General features: G+C 46.1%; 1 protein-coding gene across 1 annotated transcript in view; it reads right to left on the minus strand.

Annotated features, from left to right (window-relative positions):
• Positions 1 to 5,729: 5,729 nt before the first annotated feature.
• Positions 5,730 to 22,599, minus strand: part of LOC141221119 (uncharacterized) — a 48,506-nt gene continuing 31,636 nt past the window's right edge. Inside the window, exons 2-8 of the mRNA XM_073666458.1 lie at positions 21,571 to 21,750; positions 20,906 to 21,029; positions 18,700 to 18,797; positions 18,543 to 18,621; positions 13,454 to 13,551; positions 13,215 to 13,332; positions 5,730 to 7,732 (exon numbers count right to left, since the gene is read on the minus strand). Coding sequence (XP_073522559.1) covers positions 5,769 to 7,732; positions 13,215 to 13,332; positions 13,454 to 13,551; positions 18,543 to 18,621; positions 18,700 to 18,797; positions 20,906 to 21,029; positions 21,571 to 21,750 — 2,661 coding nt within the window. The 3' untranslated portion in view covers positions 5,730 to 5,768. The remainder of the gene's footprint in view (positions 7,733 to 13,214; positions 13,333 to 13,453; positions 13,552 to 18,542; positions 18,622 to 18,699; positions 18,798 to 20,905; positions 21,030 to 21,570; positions 21,751 to 22,599) is intronic.

Genomic DNA, 22,599 nt, shown 5'->3' on the forward strand with positions numbered 1-22,599 from the left:
AAAAAAAGACAACACCATGAGAATGTGTGTAGATTACCGGAAAATCAACCGTATCACACACAAAGATGCGTACCCCTTACCAAGGATAGAGGAGTCTTTGGCTGCTTTAAAATCTGCTAACTTCTTCTCCACTTTGGATCTCACTAGCGGGTACTGGCAGGTTCCTGTAGCAGAGGCGGACCGGGAGAAGACCGCATTCACCACCCCGATGGGACTTAGCGAGTTTACCTGCATGCCGTTCGGACTCTGCAACGCACCAGGAACCTTCCAACGATTGATGGAATGCTGTCTGGGACACCGGAACTTTGAGACGGTCCTGCTGTACCTGGACGACGTTATAGTATATTCCAAAACCTACGAGGACCACCTGAAAAACCTGGCGGAAGTGTTTGAAGCCCTGGCAAACTACGGTCTGAAGGTGAAACCGTCGAAGTGTCACCTGCTAAAACCAAAAGTGCAGTACCTGGGACACGTGGTGAGTGCTGACGGAGTGGCTCCCGACCCTGATAAGATCACCGCGATTAAGGAATGGCCAAGACCCTCCAGCGTGAAGGAAGTGTGGCAGTTCCTCGGGTTGGTAGGCTACTACCGAAGGTTCATTCCCGGTTTCACCAAAAAGGCAGCTCCTATGCAGGACCTCCTGATAGGCCAGTCCAGGAAGGCCAAGAACCAGAAGCCGCCCTTCAGATGGGAGAAGCTGGAAGAAGAGTCCTTCCGCCAGCTGAAGATGGCCCTCACGGGGGATGAAATCCTGGCGTACCCTGATTACAGCCAGCCCTTTATCCTCTACACCGACGCAAGTAACATCGGGCTAGGAGCCGTACTGTCCCAGATCCAGCAGGGGAGAGAACGGGTAATTGCTTACACCAGCCGAAAACTGCGACCCACCGAAAGAAACCCTGAGAATTACAGCTCATTCAAGCTAGAGTTCCTGGCAGTGGTGTGGGCAGTCACCGAACGCTTTAAGCACTACCTCGCCTCTTCCCGGTTCACCGTGTACACGGATAACAACCCGTTGACGCACCTGGACACTGCAAGACTCGGTGCCCTGGAGCAGAGATGGATGGCCCGCCTGACCAACTATGAGTTCACGATCAAATACCGGGCAGGACGCTCCAATACCAACGCGGATGCCTTGTCCAGGATGCCAAACCTACCGGATGTAGGGGAAGATCCAGAGGAACTGGAAGAAGTTGAACTCCCCGCGTTTCACCGTCATGGGACTACCCAGTATTCCCACCGTGTAAGGGGTAAGCAATCCACTACGTTCAACCCCTTACCTCATTACAACTGGGCGGAAACGCAAGACAGTGACCCCGCCGTCCGACTAGTAAAGGAGATGCTGACTCAGCCAGATGCCCGCCTTGACCCAGACGCTCCGGAGGAGACCAAGCAACTGTGGGCTGAGAAGAGTCGACTGTTCCTTTACAAGGGGAAGTTGTGCCGCAGAATGGTTAACTCCCGGACGCATGAACTGATCTGGCAAGTAGTGGTGCCAAGAAGAGACGCGGCTATGGTACTGGAGGCATACCACGACGAAGCTGGGCACTTCGGATGGAAGAAGCTGGAGTTCCTGCTGCGCGGGCGGTTCCACTGGGTAGGCATGAGAGGAACCATCGAGAGGTGGTGCAGAGACTGTGGCCCATGCAACCTAAGAAGGAAGGACCGTGCCAGCCAGAAGACCCCCCTGCAGTCCATCGTCACCAGGCAACCGTTGGAACTGGTAGCCTTGGACCATGTAAAACTGACCCCCAGCAGAAGTGGCTACGTCTATGCGTTAACCATCGTGGATCATTACTCCCGGTTCTTGGTTGTAGTCCACGTCAAGGACTTAACGGCTCAAACAGCAGCTAGAGCCTTCCAGCAGCACTTCTGCCGTCCACACGGATACCCAGAGCAGGTGCTGACGGACCAAGGACCTGCCTTTGAAGCGGAAGTCTTCCGGGAGTTCTGCACTCTGTATGGCTGCCGGAAGATAAGAACAACACCCTATCATCCGCAAACCAATGGACTCTGCGAGAAGATGAACCAGGTGGTGATAGACCTTCTGAAAACATTGCCCCTGGAAGAACGCAGTCTGTGGCCTGAGAAACTGCCTGATCTGGTGGACCTATACAACCACATCCCTGTAGGTTCTACTAACTGTACCCCGGCTTACCTAATGAGAGCAAGACCTGGTAAGCTGCCTGTTGATCTGGATATGGGAGTCCTGACACCCGAGGACACTTCACCAGAAGCAGACTGGGACACAGAGAGGCAGCAGCAGTACCGGAAAGTACAGGAGAGCGTTGAGCGAAGTCTCCGTCAAGCAAGAGAAAGACAGGAGAAGACTTACAACCAGTATGCTCCCGCTGTTCCTCTGGTACCTGGAGAGCAGGTCTTGAAGAGGAAAAGACGGCTCCACAAGTTGGACGACCAGTGGGAAAAGGACCCGTACACCGTACTGCCATCCAGCCATGAAAACCCGAAAGTCTGCACAATCAGTAAGGATGGAGGAGAAACCACAGCCATTGTCTCCTGAGATCACCTGAAGAAGTGTCCCGAGCAGCTACGAAACCCTGAAGAAGATCAAGAAAGCCCTCGACCCGCAGAGAAAAGGGAAGAGATGGTCAGTACTGTACTCGGAGACTTCCCTCGGTCTTGGACACAAGTAAATGGCGCTGTTGTGGTACCCGTCCTCACCTTCCTCCAGCCAGCATCCCAAGTGCCTACGGAAAAACAGGTAGAGCTGGAAGAGCAGCCGGTCCAGGAGGCAGAGGACCCCACACAAGCAGACCAGGAGGATCGACCCTCTGCTTATAGTGAGCCTGCCGTGCCCCTAGTGAGCCAAAGAGTCCGTAGACAGCTGCCCAGCTTACCTTTGACAGCTCCTACACCCTGTAGCTCAGGATCGGTCAGTCAGCTCCGTAGGTCTACTAGGGCCACTAGAGGCCAGTTGCCCGTACGTTGGAGGATTTAAAGTGTTCAGACTGTTTTACTGGTATTTACCTGTTTACTGTTGCTTGTAAATAATTATGTTTTTCCAGTTATTTTATAGGTGTCTTTTGTGGATTAACCAGAACTCTGTTGTATATATGTTTGGAGCGTAACCCAGGAACGGACTAAAGACTGTTAAAGACTCGGGGCAGGACAGACCCCTACCTGGTTACGGCTCCCTGTTCTTTGGTGAAATGGACACCCTTTTTGCTTCAAAAATTGCACCCGGTTGCGGACACGCCGTGACCACCTTAACGTATTTTTCCTTATTGTATTGTTCCTGTTTATACCCTGTTATGTTTTCAAAAATATGTTTAGTCCCGGAGTACTAAATTTTACTAGGGGGGAATGTGGAACCCCAGGGGTCTGGTTACCACAGTAATAGCTATATTACGTCTGTGAGCAGGTGGGAGGTCTCCTGGTCAGGAACCCTAAGCATGCCACACCTCCTGGCCAGTCCTGGGAGGGGAAGAACTTCCCCTATATAAACTGGGGCTGAGGTGGGGTTAGAAAAAGAAGGAGAAGGAGAAGGAGAAGAAGAGGAGTCCCAGACAGAGACACAGTCTGGTCTGGAGGGAGCTGATACAGGGAGAGTAAGATCAGGAGCTCTGTGGGAGCAGTGATAAAAGGGGTCAAAGACTGGAAGCTGTAGAGCTCGTCCTGACTGAAAGAGATCTCACCGGACACGGAGTCCGAGGCTGTGGGGACTGTTCCATACCCAGCAGCAGAAACCGACCGGCAGGGGATTTCAGGTCCTCTGGCCAAGAAACCCGAAGGCACGGTCACACGCAAGGGACCAGCACCGCCGTCCTGGAGCGGAGGCTACCAGAAGGCCCCGAGTCATCGGCCATACGGGTGAGCACCACACGGCACACTCAGGGACGTGGGCTACTTTTACCCGCTTCTAGCAAGGTAGCCAGGAAGAGTACAATTAGTTGGGGAGGCCTACAACTCCGCCTGGCCAGGGGAGATCCTATCTGCTCACGGACTGACCAGGCCCCGATCGCTAGCCAGTACTCCCGGGAGGGTCTACCTTTGCCACCAGTAAAGACCCTGAACTACACCGCACCGTCTCTGAGTGGTTCCTGGTGCCTGCGTGCAATTCCACTATCCCCATCATCCACGTCCGCTGCCCTGAGGCCATGCCCCCCCCGTTGGGGGTTATACTACCCACGCTGCACAACTGTACCACCGGCCTCAGCAGTCTGCCCTGCAGCGGCGGTTTCGTAACCGCATTCAACGGGTGGCGTAGTCGAACACTATAACAACTTCTACTAATTCCGCCACTTAGTTTGACACCCTGGGCACGGACCGGGTCACCGCCACGAGGACTACTATCCCCAGCAGATCCGGCTCCGGGTATTCCCCGCGTGCGCAACGCTACACAACAGAGGCCCAGGGGGCGCGTCAGAACCATTTCTCTTCGTTTTTTTCTCTTAATGAGAGCCTGAATCTTTTCATTAATTAGAAATATGCGCCTCTTTTTTTTTGCTCTAATCCACAAAACATGAACTCTTGTATGGATTTGGGGGTCTTAGCATCCGAGATGCCCATGGTAGCTCTCACAGCCTTAATCAACCTATCTGCGACTTTTATAGGAAAGCTTGGCCTACCCCCTGTATCGCCATTAAAGAATGAAAAGGAACAAGAATCCAATCCACATTCACCTTCTGACTTTATAGATTCATCTAAATCAGGTGATAATTTTTTGGACCCCTTCCTTCCCTTTCTATTCTTTTTTTATGAATAAGGGTCTCAAGGGAATTCTTAACTTGTGCCCTGATCACGGATCTCAAATCCATGAAGTTAGTGGATTCTTCACATGCGGTTTTCTGTATACAATCTGCACAGTCTTTTCTGCCACAAGTCAGGTAACTTATCCCTACAAAGGGTTCACTCCTTATTCTTTTGTGCCACATTTCTTAAGCCGTTCCTAGTAATTAGTGACAAGAAAAAGGGTCTTAATTACCATGGTGAAATTTCACAAAGATCAGTCAGCATTCTGGAGTTTAATAAGGGTACCAGATTCAGAGGCTGGATAAAATCACATCATTATTCGTGGTTGGTGGTACTGTCACTTCTGCAACTCATGAGACTGCCATTGCTGCGTGAACTCTGATCCTGGCACTGCCGTTCCTCCATATCACGTGGGGAAGGAGAGCCAGAGAAAACCCACTCTTTTGGCAGTCAGGCGTGATTTTAAAAGATGGACCAGCCACAGCAACTCCCCCACCCCCTTGTACATGCCTTCTCCAGACCCCCTGGAAGTGAAATCCAACACTTCAGGTCAGAAGTCTCCGGCATGCTCTTCATCAGGGCGCACCAATCCCAGGGCGTCCTGCACATGCGCAAGCCTGGGACATTGTTGGGGCCAGCAGGCATCCAAAAGGACTTCGGCGCTCGCATCTACATGAGCCCTCAAGTGACCAGAGGTGGCGCTTCCAGGACCCGACACCGGCACTATAGACAAGGAGCCTTTCTTCCAGGCAAGGCCTGGGTAAGTTTCTCCTTTAACTTTCCTCTCCTGATTCTTCAGCTTCAGGTTCCCTCATGGACAGGAAACCAAAATGATGCGGGGTAGAGGTGCAGCCCTCTTACTCAGTACGCTTCCTGCCCTGTCCTTATTGGGTGAATTCCCTCTCTCGTGTGGCGCTGGTCATGGGGGAAAGGAAAATTTTAGAAATTGTTCTGGTATTCAGTGAGATATTAATGACAATCTTACTTATCAAAGGGGGTGTACTCATTATTCTGAGCAATTTTATTAAAAATTTTAAAACACACAGTGTACATGATTACAGTTTCTTTCCTGTATGACTTCCCTCATGTCTAACATGATACGATTTATTTACAAAAGATTTCCCACATAGTGAACATGAATACGGCTTCTCCCCAGTGTGACTTCTCTCGTGCATCACAAGACTTAATTTACTTGTGAAGGCCTTCCCACATTCCGAACATGAAAATGGCTTTTCTCCTGTGTGAATTTTCTGATGTTTAATAAGATTCCCTTTATCTGTAAAGCATTTCCCACATTCTGAACATGAATATGGCTTCTCTCCTGTGTGAATTCTCTGATGGGTAGAAAGACTCCATTTACCTGGGAAGGCCTTCCCACATTCCAAACATGAAAATGGCTTTATTCCTGTGTGAATTCTCTCATGTCTAACACATTTTGATTTCTCTGTAAAGCATTTCCCACATTCTGAACAGGAATATGGCTTCTCTCCTGTGTGAGTTTTCTGATGTCTAATAAGAGTCTTTTTATCAATAAAGCATTTCCCACATACTGAACATGAAAATGGCTTTTCTCCTGTGTGAATTCTCTGATGTATAATAAATCTTGATTTAGCTGGAAAGCATTTCCCACATTCTGAACATGAATACGGCTTCTCTCCTGTGTGAAATGTCTGATGTCTAATAAGACTCCCTTTACATCCAAAGCATTTCCCACATTCTGAACATGAATATGGCTTCTCTCCTGTGTGAGTTTTCTGATGTCTATTAAGAGTCTTTTTATCAGTAAAGCATTTCCCACATACTGAACATGAAAATGGTTTTTCTCCTGTGTGAATTCTCTGATGTCTAATGAAATCTGATTTAGTTGGAAAGCATTTCCCACATTCTGAACATGAATAAGGCTTCTCCCCAGTGTGACTTCTCTCGTGCATCACAAGACTTAATTTACCTGTGAAGGCCTTCCCACATTCCGAACATGAAAATGGCTTTTCTCCTGTGTGAATTCTCTCATGTATAACACATTTTGATTTATCTGTAAAGCATTTCCCACATTCCGAACATGAAAATGGCTTTTCTCCTGTGTGAATTCTCTCATGTCTAACACATTTTGATTTATCTGTAAAGCATTTCCCACATTCTGAACATGAAAATGGCTTCTCTCCTGTGTGAATTCTCTGATGTATAATAAATCTTGATTTAGCTGGAAAGCATTTCCCACATTCTGAACATGAATATGGCTTCTCTCCTGTGTGAAATGTCTGATGTCTAATAAGACTCCCTTTATATCCAAAGCATTTCCCACATTCTGAACATGAATATGGCTTCTCTCCTGTGTGAGTTTTCTGATGTCTAATAAGAGTCCTTTTATCATTAAAGCATTTCCCACATACTGAACATGAAAATGGTTTTTCTCCTGTGTGAATTCTCTGATGTATAATGAATCTTGATTTATCTGTAAAGCATTTCCCACATTCTGAACATGAATACAGCTTCTTCCCAGTGTGACTTCTCTTGTGCAACACAAGACTTAATTTACCTGTGAAGGCCTTCCCACATTCCAAACATGAAAATGTCTTTTCTCCTGTGTGAATTCTCTCATGTATAACACATTTTGATTTATATGTAAAGCATTTCCCACATTCTGAACAGGAATACGGCTTCTCTCCTGTGTGAGTTTTCTGATGTCTAATAAGAGTCCCTTTATCTGTAAAGCATTTCCCACATTCTGAACAGGAGTATGACTTTATACCTTTGTGTTTTCTGTTTGTTAAAAAATCTGAGCTTTTTGTAAGTTGCTTGTCACACTGAAATCTTGAATCCACTGTGTCACCTGGAATAGTGGTAACAATGTGAGATTGTTCAGGAGAGGGTTCCTCATGATCAGGAGGATTATAAGAAGGTGAAGTGCTGTGAAGTCCAGGAGGTGCAGGAAGGGTGATGAGGTTTTCTCCATTAGAGTGCTTTCTGATAGCTTCTTTTTTACAATTTAGTGATAAACCGTTATTCTCACAAGGATTTCCTGTAACAATGAAAGATAGATTTGTGTTGTTAAAAAAATCATATCCAAAGAGATTTACACATTTATTTTCTGGATCTCACAATGAAGACCCTCGTCAGTCAAAGTACCGGTAATAAGGAGGACAACTACGTGCCATAACATTAACACAATGACGGGTAAAGTGAATAACACTTATAAACTGGTGACATTGGCACAAGTCAGGGGTGGCAGAGATTAGACAGCAAATAGACAATTCTTAAAGGGAACCTGTCATCAGGATTTACCCCCTTAATGTACCACCAGTGCCATTTCACTCTCTCAAGCTTCCAATCATGCCCTCAGTGTAGAAAAGTGTCCACGCAATTAAAAATGGAGTTTTAATCTTACATTACTGCATGCAAATGAGACTGACTAATCACAAAGGTAGGCCTCATAAAGGTGGCCGCCGTAATCATGTCCACAGTATGCCTAAGGACTAGTGTTGAGCGAGTATGTTCTGTTAACCCTTTCGCCGAGTATGCTCGGGCTGAGCTCCGAGTATTTACAGCTGCTCGGTGATATGGTTGAATCCCTCCCGTGTGCATGATTTGCGACTGTTTGACAGTTTTATTACATGGGAGAAATGTCTATTTCTTACACATTCCTAATTACAGGACCCAGGGGAGTCCTTCTCCCAATGTCTGAGAAGAAAAATCTACAGAGGTAGAAAGTGGAACGATTCCAGTATGTGAGCAACCTGTACTGCAAATGGGCCTCCATGTCCCCTATTAACCACCCTACACCATGGATCCTCCTTATCCCCTGGAGCCTCCCTACACCACGGATCCTCCTTATCCCCTGGAGCCTCCCTACACCACGGATCCTCATCATCCCCTGGAGCCTCCCTACACCACAGAGCCTGCTTATCCCCTGGAGCCTCCCTACACCACAGAGCCTGCTTATCCCCTGGAGCCTCCCTACACCATGGATCCTCCTTATCCCCTGGAGCCTCCCTACACCACAGAGCCTCCTTATCCCCTGGAGCCTCGGTACACCACGGATCCTCCTTATCCCCTGGAGCCTCCCTACACCACGGATCCTCCTTATCCCCTGGAGCCTCCCTACACCACGGATCCTCATCATCCCCTGGAGCCTCCCTACACCACAGAGCCTGCTTATCCCCTGGAGCCTCCCTACACCACGGATCCTCCTTATCCCCTGGAGCCTCCCTACACCACGGATCCTCCTTATCCCCTGGAGCCTCCCTACACCACAGAGCCTGCTTATCCCCTGGAGCCTCCCTACACCACGGATCCTCATCATCCCCTGGAGCCTCCCTACACCACAGAGCCTGCTTATCCCCTGGAGCCTCCCTACACCACAGAGCCTGCTTATCCCCTGGAGCCTCCCTACACCATGGATCCTCCTTATCCCCTGGAGCCTCCCTACACCACAGAGCCTCCTTATCCCCTGGAGCCTCGGTACACCACGGATCCTCCTTATCCCCTGGAGCCTCCCTACACCACGGATCCTCCTTATCCCCTGGAGCCTCCCTACACCACGGATCCTCATCATCCCCTGGAGCCTCCCTACACCACAGAGCCTGCTTATCCCCTGGAGCCTCCCTACACCACGGATCCTCCTTATCCCCTGGAGCCTCCCTACACCACAGAGCCTGCTTATCCCCTGGAGCCTCCCTACACCACGGATCCTCCTCATCCCCTGGAGCCTCCCTACACCACAGAGCCTGCTTATCCCCTGGAGCCTCCCTACACCATGGATCCTCCTTCTCCCCTGGAGCCTCCCTACATTACTTGTCCTATATGCAGCTGAACCTACTGCACATGTGATACATCCGCCCCTGCACAAAACACTAAATATATGTCCTTAAAAATTATGTTTAAAGGGAAACTGTCCGTTCCCTGTGCCCCCAGAACCCGCAGCAGCTGTGTCTGCAGATATAAACTCTCCGCCTAACATCTCTATTACATTAAACACACAAACAGATCTTTAGAAAAAGTATTGCATTTCTAAAGTTTATGATATGTAAATGAGGCCTTTGACTTGTCGATGAGGCGTTCGTGACCCCAGAGTAGTCGCCCCACTTAGCATGTCATCACGGCTTTGGGGTCTTGAGAACATGACAAACCTACCGCATGCGCGCGGCTTCTCCTCCTCACTGCATTGAGCCTCTGACGCCGGGTGTACGCGTCCCATTACTGAGATAGGAGAGGACGGTCACTACTGGTCAGAGTCCATGTAGATGGGAGGAGCTCGGCCTCTAGCCCCGCCCTCCTCTCCCCTCCCCCTACACAGAATCTTATCAGGAGCGGCCGTCACCTCCGATCTCAGTGATGGAACAATGTTTCCTAACTGAATAGAGATTTTACCCCGGAACCGAGAATCCTGAGACGGAAGAAGAAATACGCAGATTTCTGTGGAGACTCCGGGGACAAAGTCTCCTATTTCCATCTCGTCTATTCTTACAATTCATGAAGTTTATTCCTCTTATTCTTGTGTAATAAAGACTGATCAGGACGTTGTGTATATTATATGGGAACAATGAGGAATACTGTCACCATGTAACAATACATCGCTTATGGTTTATGGCGCCAGGATTTGGTAACACAAAAATGTCTGAAAAGAAACAAAGTATTTATTGTAGAAAAGTCCTAAAAGAAAATGAAATAAATATATTGTTATTGGCTTGGATTAGTTGTATTACCGCAGTTACAGCGACCCTCCACCCCGGGACTGAACACTACACATTTCCCTGTACAGTCCCCTATGGGGTCCTCTGCCCTCCGCTGCCCCCTCAGATCGGTGGTCCCTTCCCCCGGCTTCCAGGGCGGCCAGTGCAGTGGTATGGGGAGGGCAGTAATACGTCTACCCCACCCTCCCCTGCCTTTCCTGTGCTGTGACCTATGGGGCAGCACCACATCCTATTAATCTCCCAGCAGTCTGCGGGGCGTCACCAGTTACAGATGTATTCTGCACCTGCTTTCATTGCTCCTGTTTGTCTTTGGTAACCTTGTCTGGCTTCCATAATACCCCGGGATGACTTAGGCCTCCATCTACAGGACCATTCTTACTCGGCTTCCTGATTCTGACCTCGTCCCGCTTCTTGATTGTCTAGTACCTGCCATCTTTAGGTCAGATCTGACATGTCGACCTTCTTCTGCCAGCTCGCTCTACCAGCCAGCACTACTATGTGGAGCAGCCCCGGTGTCTGTGCTGTAAGTCCAGATCACTGTACAGTGGTGAAAAGATGGAAGCCGGGAAACCTCTGGGACCGGCTGTATGGAGACTGTGTGTAAGAGCCTTATTATTAGGAACTGCCAGGTTTCCTCCATCGGTTCACCGTTACAGGAGGCAGATGGAGGACACAAGGAAGGGAGTCTATATATGATAACCGTATAGTCACTTCTCAGTCTCAGGGTGGACGGTCGTTTTATCACTCAACTTGTGCAGCTCATGAAGAGAGAAAAATTCTAAAAAATAACAGCAGAATAAAGATGATAAAGTAACAAGATGAGAAATACAACTCATCCCCCACAAAAAAGCTCCTCATACAGCGAGGTCAGTAATGAGAAATAAACCATCAAGAATGGAAGAAACAATCCAACAGAGGCCGGACAGACATCTGTCTGAGATGGTGAGTCCTGCATTGAGCAGGGGGCTGGATACGGGGACCCTGGAGGTGGTCCCCTCCAACCAGAACATTCTAGGATTGTAAGTTGTTTGGTCATTTTATCTGTAAATCATTTCCCCCATTATCGGCCTTACAGATCCATTATTTTATTGATTTTTTTACTTTCTCGTCCTCTCATTTCCGGAGTCATAATGTTACTGGTCACTAAGCTGTGCAGTTCTTCTGCTATTCACCCTATAAATGTAAGAAAATACTGACAACTGGGCGTTACCATTGTTCCCCTACATTGTCCAATCAGAGCTGAGTGTCAGAAGTGTGGGGACACATGTATGGAGAACGGTGACACCCGGTTATCATGTCATTCATAAATGTCGGAGGAACGGCCAGGAATCTGAGCAGCAGTTTCTTTCTTTGGTAACAATTCTTGTAGGAAAAAGAATTTCATCCAATTTATTGGTAAAAAAAACAAAAAAACTTAAAACTTTCGGAACCTGGATGAGGACGTCTTCTTACCTTCTTTTGGTAATTTATGTATTTTACTGTTGGAAAGAGAATTATTTATTCACGTTAGAGGCTCAGATGGGGGACGATTCCTAGACGACATCTTGTTTGTCTGGAGAGACCGAGAGTGAAGATTCTTCTAAAGGGACGTTCCCAAAATCACAATGTGCTCTTATAATAAAGTACACCCTGGTTATTGTGAATATAACCCCTGTATAACATCTGGCCTGTCCAGCACATATCACCCCCTGAGTATGCCCCCCAGGATCTATATACCCAGCAGTTGAAATTGTAACCAATACATACCGAGGAGCCACATGTTATATACTGGGGGGTGGGACAGGGCTGGATGTTATACACCGGGGGGACAACAGGGCCTGAAGGAGAAGCCAGAATGCAGTGATTAATGCGTGTGGCCCAATACTATTCTCCATATAGTGAATCTCTCCATATTACAAGATTCACCATAAATGACACGCTGACAGGGGATATAATCCGTGCATGGTGAAGGGCGCCCCCTCTGGGTAGTATTTAGTCTCCATGTTTATACGTTGGTTGAACTAGATCTCAAAAACCGACATGATGTAAGATAACGACAACTCTAGATGCGGCCATCACAGCTGTTTGTAGATACGAGCTCCTAATCCCTTTTATGATGAAGCAATTCTCCACCCGGCACAGAGGACTAAACAACTGTCATGTACTGTCACCTACCTGGTGTCCTCCGCTTGTCTCTGACTAAGACCTGTGTTCTGGTCCTCCTACATCCAAGATGGCCTCCATAGTGGCAGAGGGACGACAGCAGTATGTCTGACCCACACCTCCATAGCATGGCACTTACTGACTTACCATAGGGGTCTTCATGCCACCGGGCGGTCGGCCTGGATGAGGAGGGACCAGAACGCCGGCCTCAGTGTAGGAGGCAAACAGAGGCGACAGGTAGGACGACTCTACATGTGACATGTGTCGTCACTCGTCAGCACCAGGCAGAGGCTGCTACATCCCCGAGATCCATAGGACAGGGAGATTCATAACCTGGAGCACAAGCTCAGTCATTTATATGACAGCAGGGACTTGTGTAAGGAAAATATGGACGTAAAGGATGGAAAGAATATTATAGAAGGTAAAGGAAAACTAATATGTGCTTCCAAAATCATTAAGAAGAGGTGTGAAGGCGGCCCCGTTATTCATCAGAGCACAGCCGGACTCTACAGGAGCAGCCGCGCCATCACCGGACGCTTCTGCTGTGATGAGGACAGCGGATAAAGCTTCACTGTACCGGAGACTGCACACGATATCACACACCGGTCATCATCATCATCACACGCCGGTCATCATCATCATCATCACACGCCGGTCATTATTACATACCTGTGGAAACATCTACCGGAATCTCCTCCTTCCCGTCACTCACACACAGCTGATCCCCCCCCGTCATCGCTTCTTCTTCTGTCTCGTCCTTCACTTTATTCTTAGTTGGATCTTCCTCCTGATATATCAGATGTAACAATCAGCACAATACAAGAAACCACGAAAATCTGTGACATCTATGACCTCAATCAGAAATGTCCCCTATATACAGATCCGGTACAGGGCTCAGCACAGTCTACCTGATGACTCTCCGTGACATTGTGATTCTCCTCTGGACAGTCCTGGGAATACAGAGGACGTGGATATCTCTCTGGTGGATTTCTCCTCCTGAATCCATCTGTAGGAAACACACAGTGACGGAATAGATTGTGTCATGTGTGGCAAAGTCACTAGTAAAGTGATAGAGGGAAGATATATTTCATGGAGGCTATTAGCTTCTGTGAATTGAAACCATGAAATTTGCTCCTACATGTTATTTGCTTAAAGAGGTTAAACTTCCATGTTAAAAGGGAGTGTTTTTTGTGAATGATCATTGTGAAGGGTGGGAGGTCATTCACCATATCTCCATCTCAGAGTGTGGTCTTTGATTTAAATACAAGTCCTACTGAGGCATTCGGTGTTCAATGTCTGGAGAAGCTAGCTCCAGAGAGGATCTTGTGTTTGTTTTTCTTGAACCAAGTGGAGTTGCTGAACTCTCAGCAGGTGGATCCCTGCTATCACAAAGACTGTGCTTTTGTGTTACCATTTTGCTTTGTTTCCTGTTTTGGCCAAAGGGCCGTGATTTCTTTTATGGACTCAGTGTTGGTTTATGCTGCATTTTAATAAACCAACGAGAACTTTTTGGCCAAAGGGCCGTGATTTCTTTTATGGAATCAGTGTTGGTTTATGCTGCATTTTAATAAACCAACGAGAAGTTTTTAAAGAAACAGTGTACCTGTGTCTACCTCCGTGTGAGCGATCTACCACACATGTTATGATGAACCAGGGGAGGAGTCCTGAGGAGATAATTTGCATATTCCCACTGCATTTTGGGGTAAGTGAAGAGTCTCCGTGAGCTCAAAGAACACTGGATTTTGGCTGCTGGAGCTGAAAAGAGGACATCGGTAAACCAGGGGAGGAGTCCTGAGGAGATAATTTGCATATTCCCACTGCATTTTGGGGTAAGTGAAGAGTCTCCGTGAGCTCAAAGAACACTGGATTTTGGCTGTTGGAGCTGAAAAGAGGACATCGGTAAACCGCGCGCCGGTAGGCGCGCGCATTTTGAAGCTTTTTTTTTGAAGCTTTTTTCACTGTTTTCAGAACATTAACAGTAAGAACATGGAAGAGTCCAGGAGCCATTTGGTGAGCTGCATATCCTGCTACATGTTCACAGACTTGCCAGTGGAAAAGCCAAACTTCACATGCCAGAAATGCAAGCTTGTGTCCCTGTTGGAGGAAAAGTTGCGAAATCTAGAAGAGAGGTTAACTACCTTGAAAATCATTAAGGAAGGTGAAGAGTTCTTAGACAGAGCAGAATTATCTCTTCATGATTCAGAAAGAGAAGAAATTCGAACTGCACCTGAGGAAACAGAGGAATGGAAGCATGTGACCCACAGAAGCAGGAGGATCGAGAGGCAGTCAGCACCCATACTGCTCAGGAACCAGTACCAGGCTCTCTCGCAGGAGAACCATGAAGAAATACAGCAAGATAAGACTTTGCCAGCAATGAATAACCTTGTAAGCCCTCAGAATCCTCCTGGATGGAGAAAGAAGAATGTTGTGAAGAAAAAACGGAGAGTGGTGGTCATGGGGGATTCCCTGTTAAGAGGAACAGAGGCTGCTATCTGCAGACCAGACATAACCTCAAGAGAAATGTGCTGTCTTCCAGGAGCAAAAATTAAAGATGTGTCTGACAGGATATCAAGACTCTTCAGACCTACAGATCACTACCCATTCCTGCTAATACATGTGGGGACAAATGACACCGCAAGAAAGGACCTGGAAACCATCTGCAGTGACTTTGAAGACTTGGGCAAGAAAGTGAAAGAATTGGGAGCGCAGGTGGTCTTCTCATCCATCCTCCCAGTGGATGGCCATGGAACAATGAGGTGGAATAAGATTCTACAGGTGAACAACTGGCTACGTCGATGGTGCCGTCAACAAGGATTTGGATTTCTGGATCACGGAATGAATTACCTATACGATGGACTACTTGCTAGAGATGGGGTGCACCTTACGAAGACTGGAAAACATGTATTTGGAAGTCGCCTTGCTGCACTCATCAGGAGAGCTTTAAACTAGAACAATGTGGGAAGGGAAGCAAAAGGCCAGAAAAAGCCATACAGCTGACAAATGCTATTGAGATCTCTGCTACTGGAAGTGGAAAAGAAGAACAAAGACAAAACAATTTAAATAATAAAAATATGGGAGGAAGAGAAACCAATCACAAACTAAAATGTTTTTATACAAATGCACAAAGCATGGGCAACAAACAAGGAGAATTGGAACTACTAATGCAGGAAAAGGAATATGATGTCATTGGAATCACTGAAACTTGGTGGGACGATACACATGATTGGAATAAAAGGCTAAAAGGATACAACTTATTTGCAAGAAACAGACTTGATAAACGAGGAGGAGGTGTCGCATTGTATGTTAGAAAAGCGTATATCTGCACAGAGATTGAAGCTTCAGAGACTGGGAGTTCTGTGGAAACTGTTTGGGTAAGAATACAAGGAGAGAACAACGGAAAGGACACCATTGTAGGCATTTACTACAGGCCACCTGGGCAAGCTGAAGATATGGATGAACTCTTTATGTATCAAATGACCAAGTTCTCAAAAAAATATGACGTAGTGGTCATGGGAGATTTCAACTATCCAGACATTTGTTGGGAATCTCTCTCAAGTAAAACTAACAGGTCAAGCAAATTCTTATCCTCTCTTGCTGACAACTTTATCTTCCAAAAGGTAGGGGAGAAAACAAGGGGATCTGCTACTTTGGATCTAATCCTTATAAACAAGGAGGAAATGGTTGAGGAGGTAAAAGTGACTGGGACCCTAGGAGGCAGCGATCATGCTATTATAGAATTTTGGATAACTAGAGGAGGAAGACATGTGAAGACTCAAACTTCAAGGTTAGATTTTAGAAAGGCAGATTTTAAGAGACTCAGAAAGAGAATAGGAGGGATCCAATGGCTGGATGTCCTTAAGGACAAAAATGTCCAGGAAGGATGGGAAATTTTTAAAAATGAGATTCTCAAAGCACAATCGTTAACAATCCCGAAAAGTAGGAAGAATGGGAAGCATTTAAGGAAACCAGGATGGATGAACACAGAACTTAAACACATGCTAAAAAGAAAGAAAGAAATGTTTATTAAATGGAAAGAGGGAGGCATATCTAAAGAAGATTATAATGCAGTCTGCAGATCCTGTAGGGCATGTATCAGGTTAGCTAAAGCTGACAATGAATTAAGGCTTGCAAGAGATGTCAAAAGCAATAAAAAAGGATTTTGGGGGTATGTCAAAAGTAAAAGAAAAGTCAAAGATGCTATAGGATTTTTACAGGATGAAAATGGAGAAATGGTAAGAGAGGATGTTGAGAAGGCCAAACTTTTTAATTCCTATTTTGCATCTGTTTTCTCTCAGAAAGAAAATGTAACATCAACTGATCTTCACTGTCCTTTTAAAGGAATAGAAGAATCCAAGTTATCTGTAAACAGAAAGATTGTGAGGGAATATTTAGCTAACATAAATGAGTTCAAGTCTCCAGGTCCAGATGAATTACACCCCAGAGTACTGAAGGAGATCGTAGAAGAAATTTTAGAACCACTCTCCATAATCTTTGAAAATTCTTGGAGAACAGGAGAAGTCCCAGAAGACTGGAGAAGAGCAAATGTTGTTCCTATCTTCAAAAAGGGGAAGAAGGTGGACCCAGGGAACTATAGGCCGGTGAGTCTGACTTCTATACCAGGAAAGATCTTTGAACAAATTATTAAACAACATGTATGTAAGTACCTGGATAAGAATGAAGTGATTAACCAGAGTCAGCATGGGTTTATAACTAACAAGTCATGTCAGACTAACTTAATTTCCTTCTATGACAGAATCACTGACTGGGTGGATCAGGGAAATGCTGTAGATATAGTATATCTTGACTTCAGCAAAGCATTTGACAAAGTATCTCACACCATCCTTATTGAAAAAATGACCAAGTATGCAATGGACCAGGCAACTGTTAGGTGGATTCATAACTGGCTTAGTGATCGGACTCAAAGGGTGATTGTAAATGGCTTCACATCCAGCTGGATGAATGTCTCAAGTGGGGTACCACAGGGCTCCGTCCTGGGACCTGTATTGTTCAACATCTTTATCAATGATTTAGATGAAGGAATTGAGGGTAATCTGATTAAATTTGCTGATGACACAAAGCTAGGAGGGATAGCTAATACTAGAGAAGAGAGAGAGAGGATTCAAAAAGACCTAAATAAACTGGAGCAGTGGGCAGCAACCAACAGAATGGTTTTTAACAGGGAAAAATGCAAAGTACTACATCTGGGCAATAAAAATGAAAAAAGCATATACAGAATGGGAGGAATAGAGCTAAGCAACAGTACATGTGAAAAAGACTTAGGTATACTAATAGATCATAGACTGAACATGAGTCAACAGTGTGATGCAGCAGCAAAAAAGGCAAATACAATTCTGGGATGTATTAACAGAAGCATACAGTCTAGATCACGTGAAGTCATTATCGGTCTTTACTCCTCTTTGGTCAGACCTCATCTGGAATACTGTGTACAGTTTTGGGCACCACATTTTAAAAAAGACATAGACAAACTGGAGCAAGTTCAGAGAAGAGCGACCAGAATGGTGACTGGTCTGCAAACCATGTCCTATGAGGAACGGTTGCAGGATTTGGGAATGTTTAGCTTGCAAAAAAGAAGACTGAGAGGAGACTTAATAGCTGTCTACAAATATGTCAAGGGCTGTCACATTGTAGAAGGATCATCTTTATTCTCATTTGCACAAGGAAAGACTAAAAGCAATGGGATGAAACTAAATGGGAGGAGACACAGATTAGATATTAGAAAAAACTTTTTGACAGTTAGGGTGATTAATGAGTGGAACAGGCTGCCACGAGAGGTGGCGAGTTCCCCTTCAATGGACGTCTTCAAACAGAGGCTGGACAGACATCTGTCTGAGATGATTTAGTGAATCCTGCTTTGAGCAGGGGGTTGGACCAGATGACCCAGGAGGTCCCTTCCAACTCAACCATTCTATGATTCTATGAAATTATGGGAGTAGTAGTAGGTGACCACAGAACAGACATGACAGTCTCCCTCCTCACCCTGCTGATCGGCCCATATTGCGATCGCCTCTTGTGCTCCATGTATAACCTCAACCTTAATATCAACCAGATCTTCACCCTAAAAATAAAAATGTAAGATGAGCTCAGGTCCCATCACTTCATGGTCCGTTGTTGTGGGGACTTCAGTGTCATCTACCTGATGATCCTCCGGGATGTTGTGATTCTCCTCTGGACAGTCCTGTGAATACAGAGGACGGGAACATCTCTCTGGTGGATTTCTCCTCCTGGATCCATCTGTGGAGACACACAGACTGAATACATGACCTGCCGTGTATCTGTCTATATATGAGACTCGTCTCTCAGAACTAGTAATTCTATGTTTATGTATCAGGGAATAAATTACATTGTTGTGGTCCTCACCACCGGTACCAAGGAACCAGCACATTGTGGCCTCAAGTATGAAGTGATAATCAGCGAGGCCAAAGCCTAATGCTCTCTGCTCTGCACTCGGAGGATGAGGATCCTGAGGAGAGGGACAGAGAAGACCCTCGTCAGTCAGATGAAGGAGCCGTACTAAGAAACACAACTTCTCCAAGTTTCGTTTCCAGGGATGGAACCACAGAGGAGCTGGAGAAAGCTCCACATTTCCATCCATTGGTTTCTTCTCTCCTAATTCACTGTATGGAGATTGGGGGAAGGACGGTGACCATTTACCAGTGATTGTATTTTGAGATCTCATGATGTCACCATGAGGACACGGCCTCCCTCCTGGACAGGATCCTGTGGGATCACTAAGAGGAGAGAACCTTCCGTTCTATTAAAAGACGGGTTACCGCTTTCTTATTCTTCTTTAAATAGAGATAACTCTCAACATCCGCCTCGATATAAACACTAAAATAGGCAGCAAGTGCGCAAAAAGATCTGCGTTTGTCTCTGAAGGAGGAAAAAAGGGCACATGTACGGCTGACGGATGAAGTCACAGAACCCGGAAGGACGGTGTTGTGGGGAGCAACCGGTACACAGCGGTTAGTGCCTATCAATGTGTAGAAAGGACAACTAGAGAGCCGGCACCGGGGTCATGGGCGCTTACTGATGCACATGGGGAGCCAAGGAGAGATTGTCTGGTCAGACTCCACAGAAAAGCTCCATAATACATATTCTTCTGACAAACATCCCTTTAACCCCGTCACTCTTGCGTCTGTTTTCACCTTCCTGACCGGGCCAATTTTTTACAGTTCTGACCTCTGTTACTTTATGGAGGTAATAACTCTGGAGCTTCAACGGATCCCGCTGATTCTGAAACTGTTTTTTCGTGACACATTGTGCTTCATGTTAGTGGTAAATTTAGGATTTGGGTTTTTTTTGCGTTTATTTATGAAAATATCGAAAATTTTGCAAAAAAAATGCTGGACTTTTAATTTTTATGCCTTTAAACCAGATATGTATTAACTATTGTGTATGGTATAACTAACATTTACCACATGTCTACTTCACATCTTATTTATTTTTTTGGTAAAAGTTTAATCAGCAATTTCTTATTTTTCAAACAAAATTTACAAAACCAATTTTAAGTTTCCTCCGTTCTCCCCCTTTTGCATTTTAAGTCTGCAGTCCTGCTCCCCAATACTTATATCTATGGCCAGTTTGACGTCAATCAGCCGTTACTAACATGTCGCATTTAAGGGATCGCACTCATCGGCTGAAATAAAATTGGTCGAATATTCCTGAAAAGTAGGATGATTGTCTTGCGAGTACGATGCGACTTCTCTCACCTGTCTCGCATCTGTATGACATCCGCATCAAACGCGTTTATAACATCAGCTTTTACAGACGGTCATTCTCTGACATTTCAGGCTAATTTTCTAACTAATAAAACATTTTTTATAGATCTAGAAAGATAGAAATGAGTCAGTGAGATATATCATCAGTGCAGGGCGTGTGGAGCTGCTGTACATGGATTTAGCTAATAATTAAAGAATTGAAAGTAAAAAAAGCAAAGGGGGAAAGCGGACAGCTGATGCTTATAGTCTGGGAAGCGGGTAATAAACATTAATTAACATAGATCTTCCCAGGGGATTAATATTAACATCTGCGTAGCCTTTACTGGTTATTAACAAGGGGTGACCCCCTCCCAAAAAAATGAAATCTGCAGACAAAATGTGACCGATGCTCTAAGGAAGGTGAAAGATTCTGAAAGAAGCCGCCGAGGACGAAGACTCAAGACTGATGAAGACGACAGCGGAGAAACCGCGACTCATAGATCAGAAGAGAATAATCAGGGAATGAAAGCTGTGAGAAAATGTAGAGAAAACCAGAGCAAGTCTGGAGAAAAATCATCTATTATAGGACGAGGCCGAGAGACGTCATCACATCCACCGGAGCCAACAAGAGTCTCCTCTCACCTGGTGATGTCAGAGGCCGGAGCTCCTCCATTATCACCTCCTGGTACCGATCCTGGTGTCCTTCTAGATACTCCCACTCCTCCATGGAGAGATAGACAGCGACATCCTGACACCTTATAGGAACCTGACAACAACGACACCGCCATCACCCAGAATCCTCCAGTGCTGCCCTATATAATGTCCCAGCAGTCACCTCTCCAGTCATCACCCAGAATCCTCCAGTGCTGTCCTGTATAATGTCCCAGCAGTCACCTCTCCGCTCATCACCCAGAATCCTCCAGTGCTGTCCTGTATAATGTCCCAGCAGTCACCTCTCCGCTCATCACCCAGAATCCTCCAGTGCTGTCCTGTATAATGTCCCAGCAGTCACCTCTCCGCTCATCACCCAGAATCCTCCAGTGCTGTCCTGTATAATGTCCCAGCAGTCACCTCTCCGCTCATCACCCAGAATCCTTCAGTGCTGTCCTGTATAATGTCCCAGCAGTCACCTCTCAGGTCATCACCCAGAATCCTCCAGTGCTGTCCTGTATAATGTCCCAGCAGTCACCTCTCTGGTCATCACCCAGAATCCTCCAGTGCTGTCCTGTATAATGTCCCAGCAGTCACCTCTCCGCTCATCACCCAGAATCCTCCAGTGCTGTCCTGTATAATGTCCCAGCAGTCACCTCTCCGCTCAGCAGCTCAATCATCTTGTTGCTGAGCTCTAGGATCTTCTTCTTCCTCTCATGTATCGGGGGGTGCGGGGGAGGCTCTGTGATGGGGTCCGGGCTCCGCCCTCCTGACTCCTGGAGATGGATGATGGGAGTCACCCCCTCCCCCGGTGTCTTCCTCACTATTGTGTAATCCTGTGTATGGAGAAAAGTGGTAAAACACAAAACCCCAGAGACATAATGAAATAGTTGTGGCTTTCTAAGCCAAAACCTAATTACAGGTTCCTATTAACACTTTCACCCACGAGACTGTTTTCACCTTTCTGATTAGGCCAATTTTTTCAATTCTTATTAGTTTGACTTTAATTTTGATCAAAATTACACGGTGACCCTGTTTGGGCCATGTGTGAACACGCTCTTGCATGCTGCATGTACACTCATTTATATTCCAGTTCATTTCTTTAGTTTTTTTTCAGTTAAAGGGGTCCTCCCATCTCCAAGATCCCATCCCAATATGTAGTAGGGGTAATAATAATAATAATATTAGCAAATACCTTCAATTAGAAATGTAGGATAGTATTTTTGGTTCGCTAGCTCTCTTACCCCATGTGCAGGCATCGCAGGACCTTAGGTATCCATGGTTACGACCACTAGCAGCTAGCCAACTAACTGTGATTTTATCAGTGGACGTAACCATGGATACCTAAGGTTCTGCGATGCTCTGCACAAGAGGTAAGTGGCGAATCAAAAATACTATACTACATTTCTAATTGAAGGTATTTGCTAATATTATTATTATTATTACACCTACTACATATTGGGATAGGATCTTGGAGATGGGAGTACCCCTTTAAGTGCGCACAAGTGTGGTAATCTCATGTGGTCTATGGCAGGGGGCTGCACTCCTCGCAGTATACAATGTATCTCGCTGTGGACAGTTTTCTGTCAGGAGAAGAGTCCTCTCTTCTCAAATTAAACTCCACAATATAATATTTTTCCAGTAAATGCCTCCAGGTAGAGGGTGATGATGGTGGTAGTAGTCTG

The sequence above is a fragment of the Phyllobates terribilis genome, unplaced genomic scaffold (assembly GCF_046119375.1).
Source record: "Phyllobates terribilis strain yellow unplaced genomic scaffold, ASM4611937v1 Scaffold_318__1_contigs__length_2195899, whole genome shotgun sequence".
Taxonomy (NCBI): Eukaryota; Metazoa; Chordata; class Amphibia; order Anura; family Dendrobatidae; genus Phyllobates; species Phyllobates terribilis.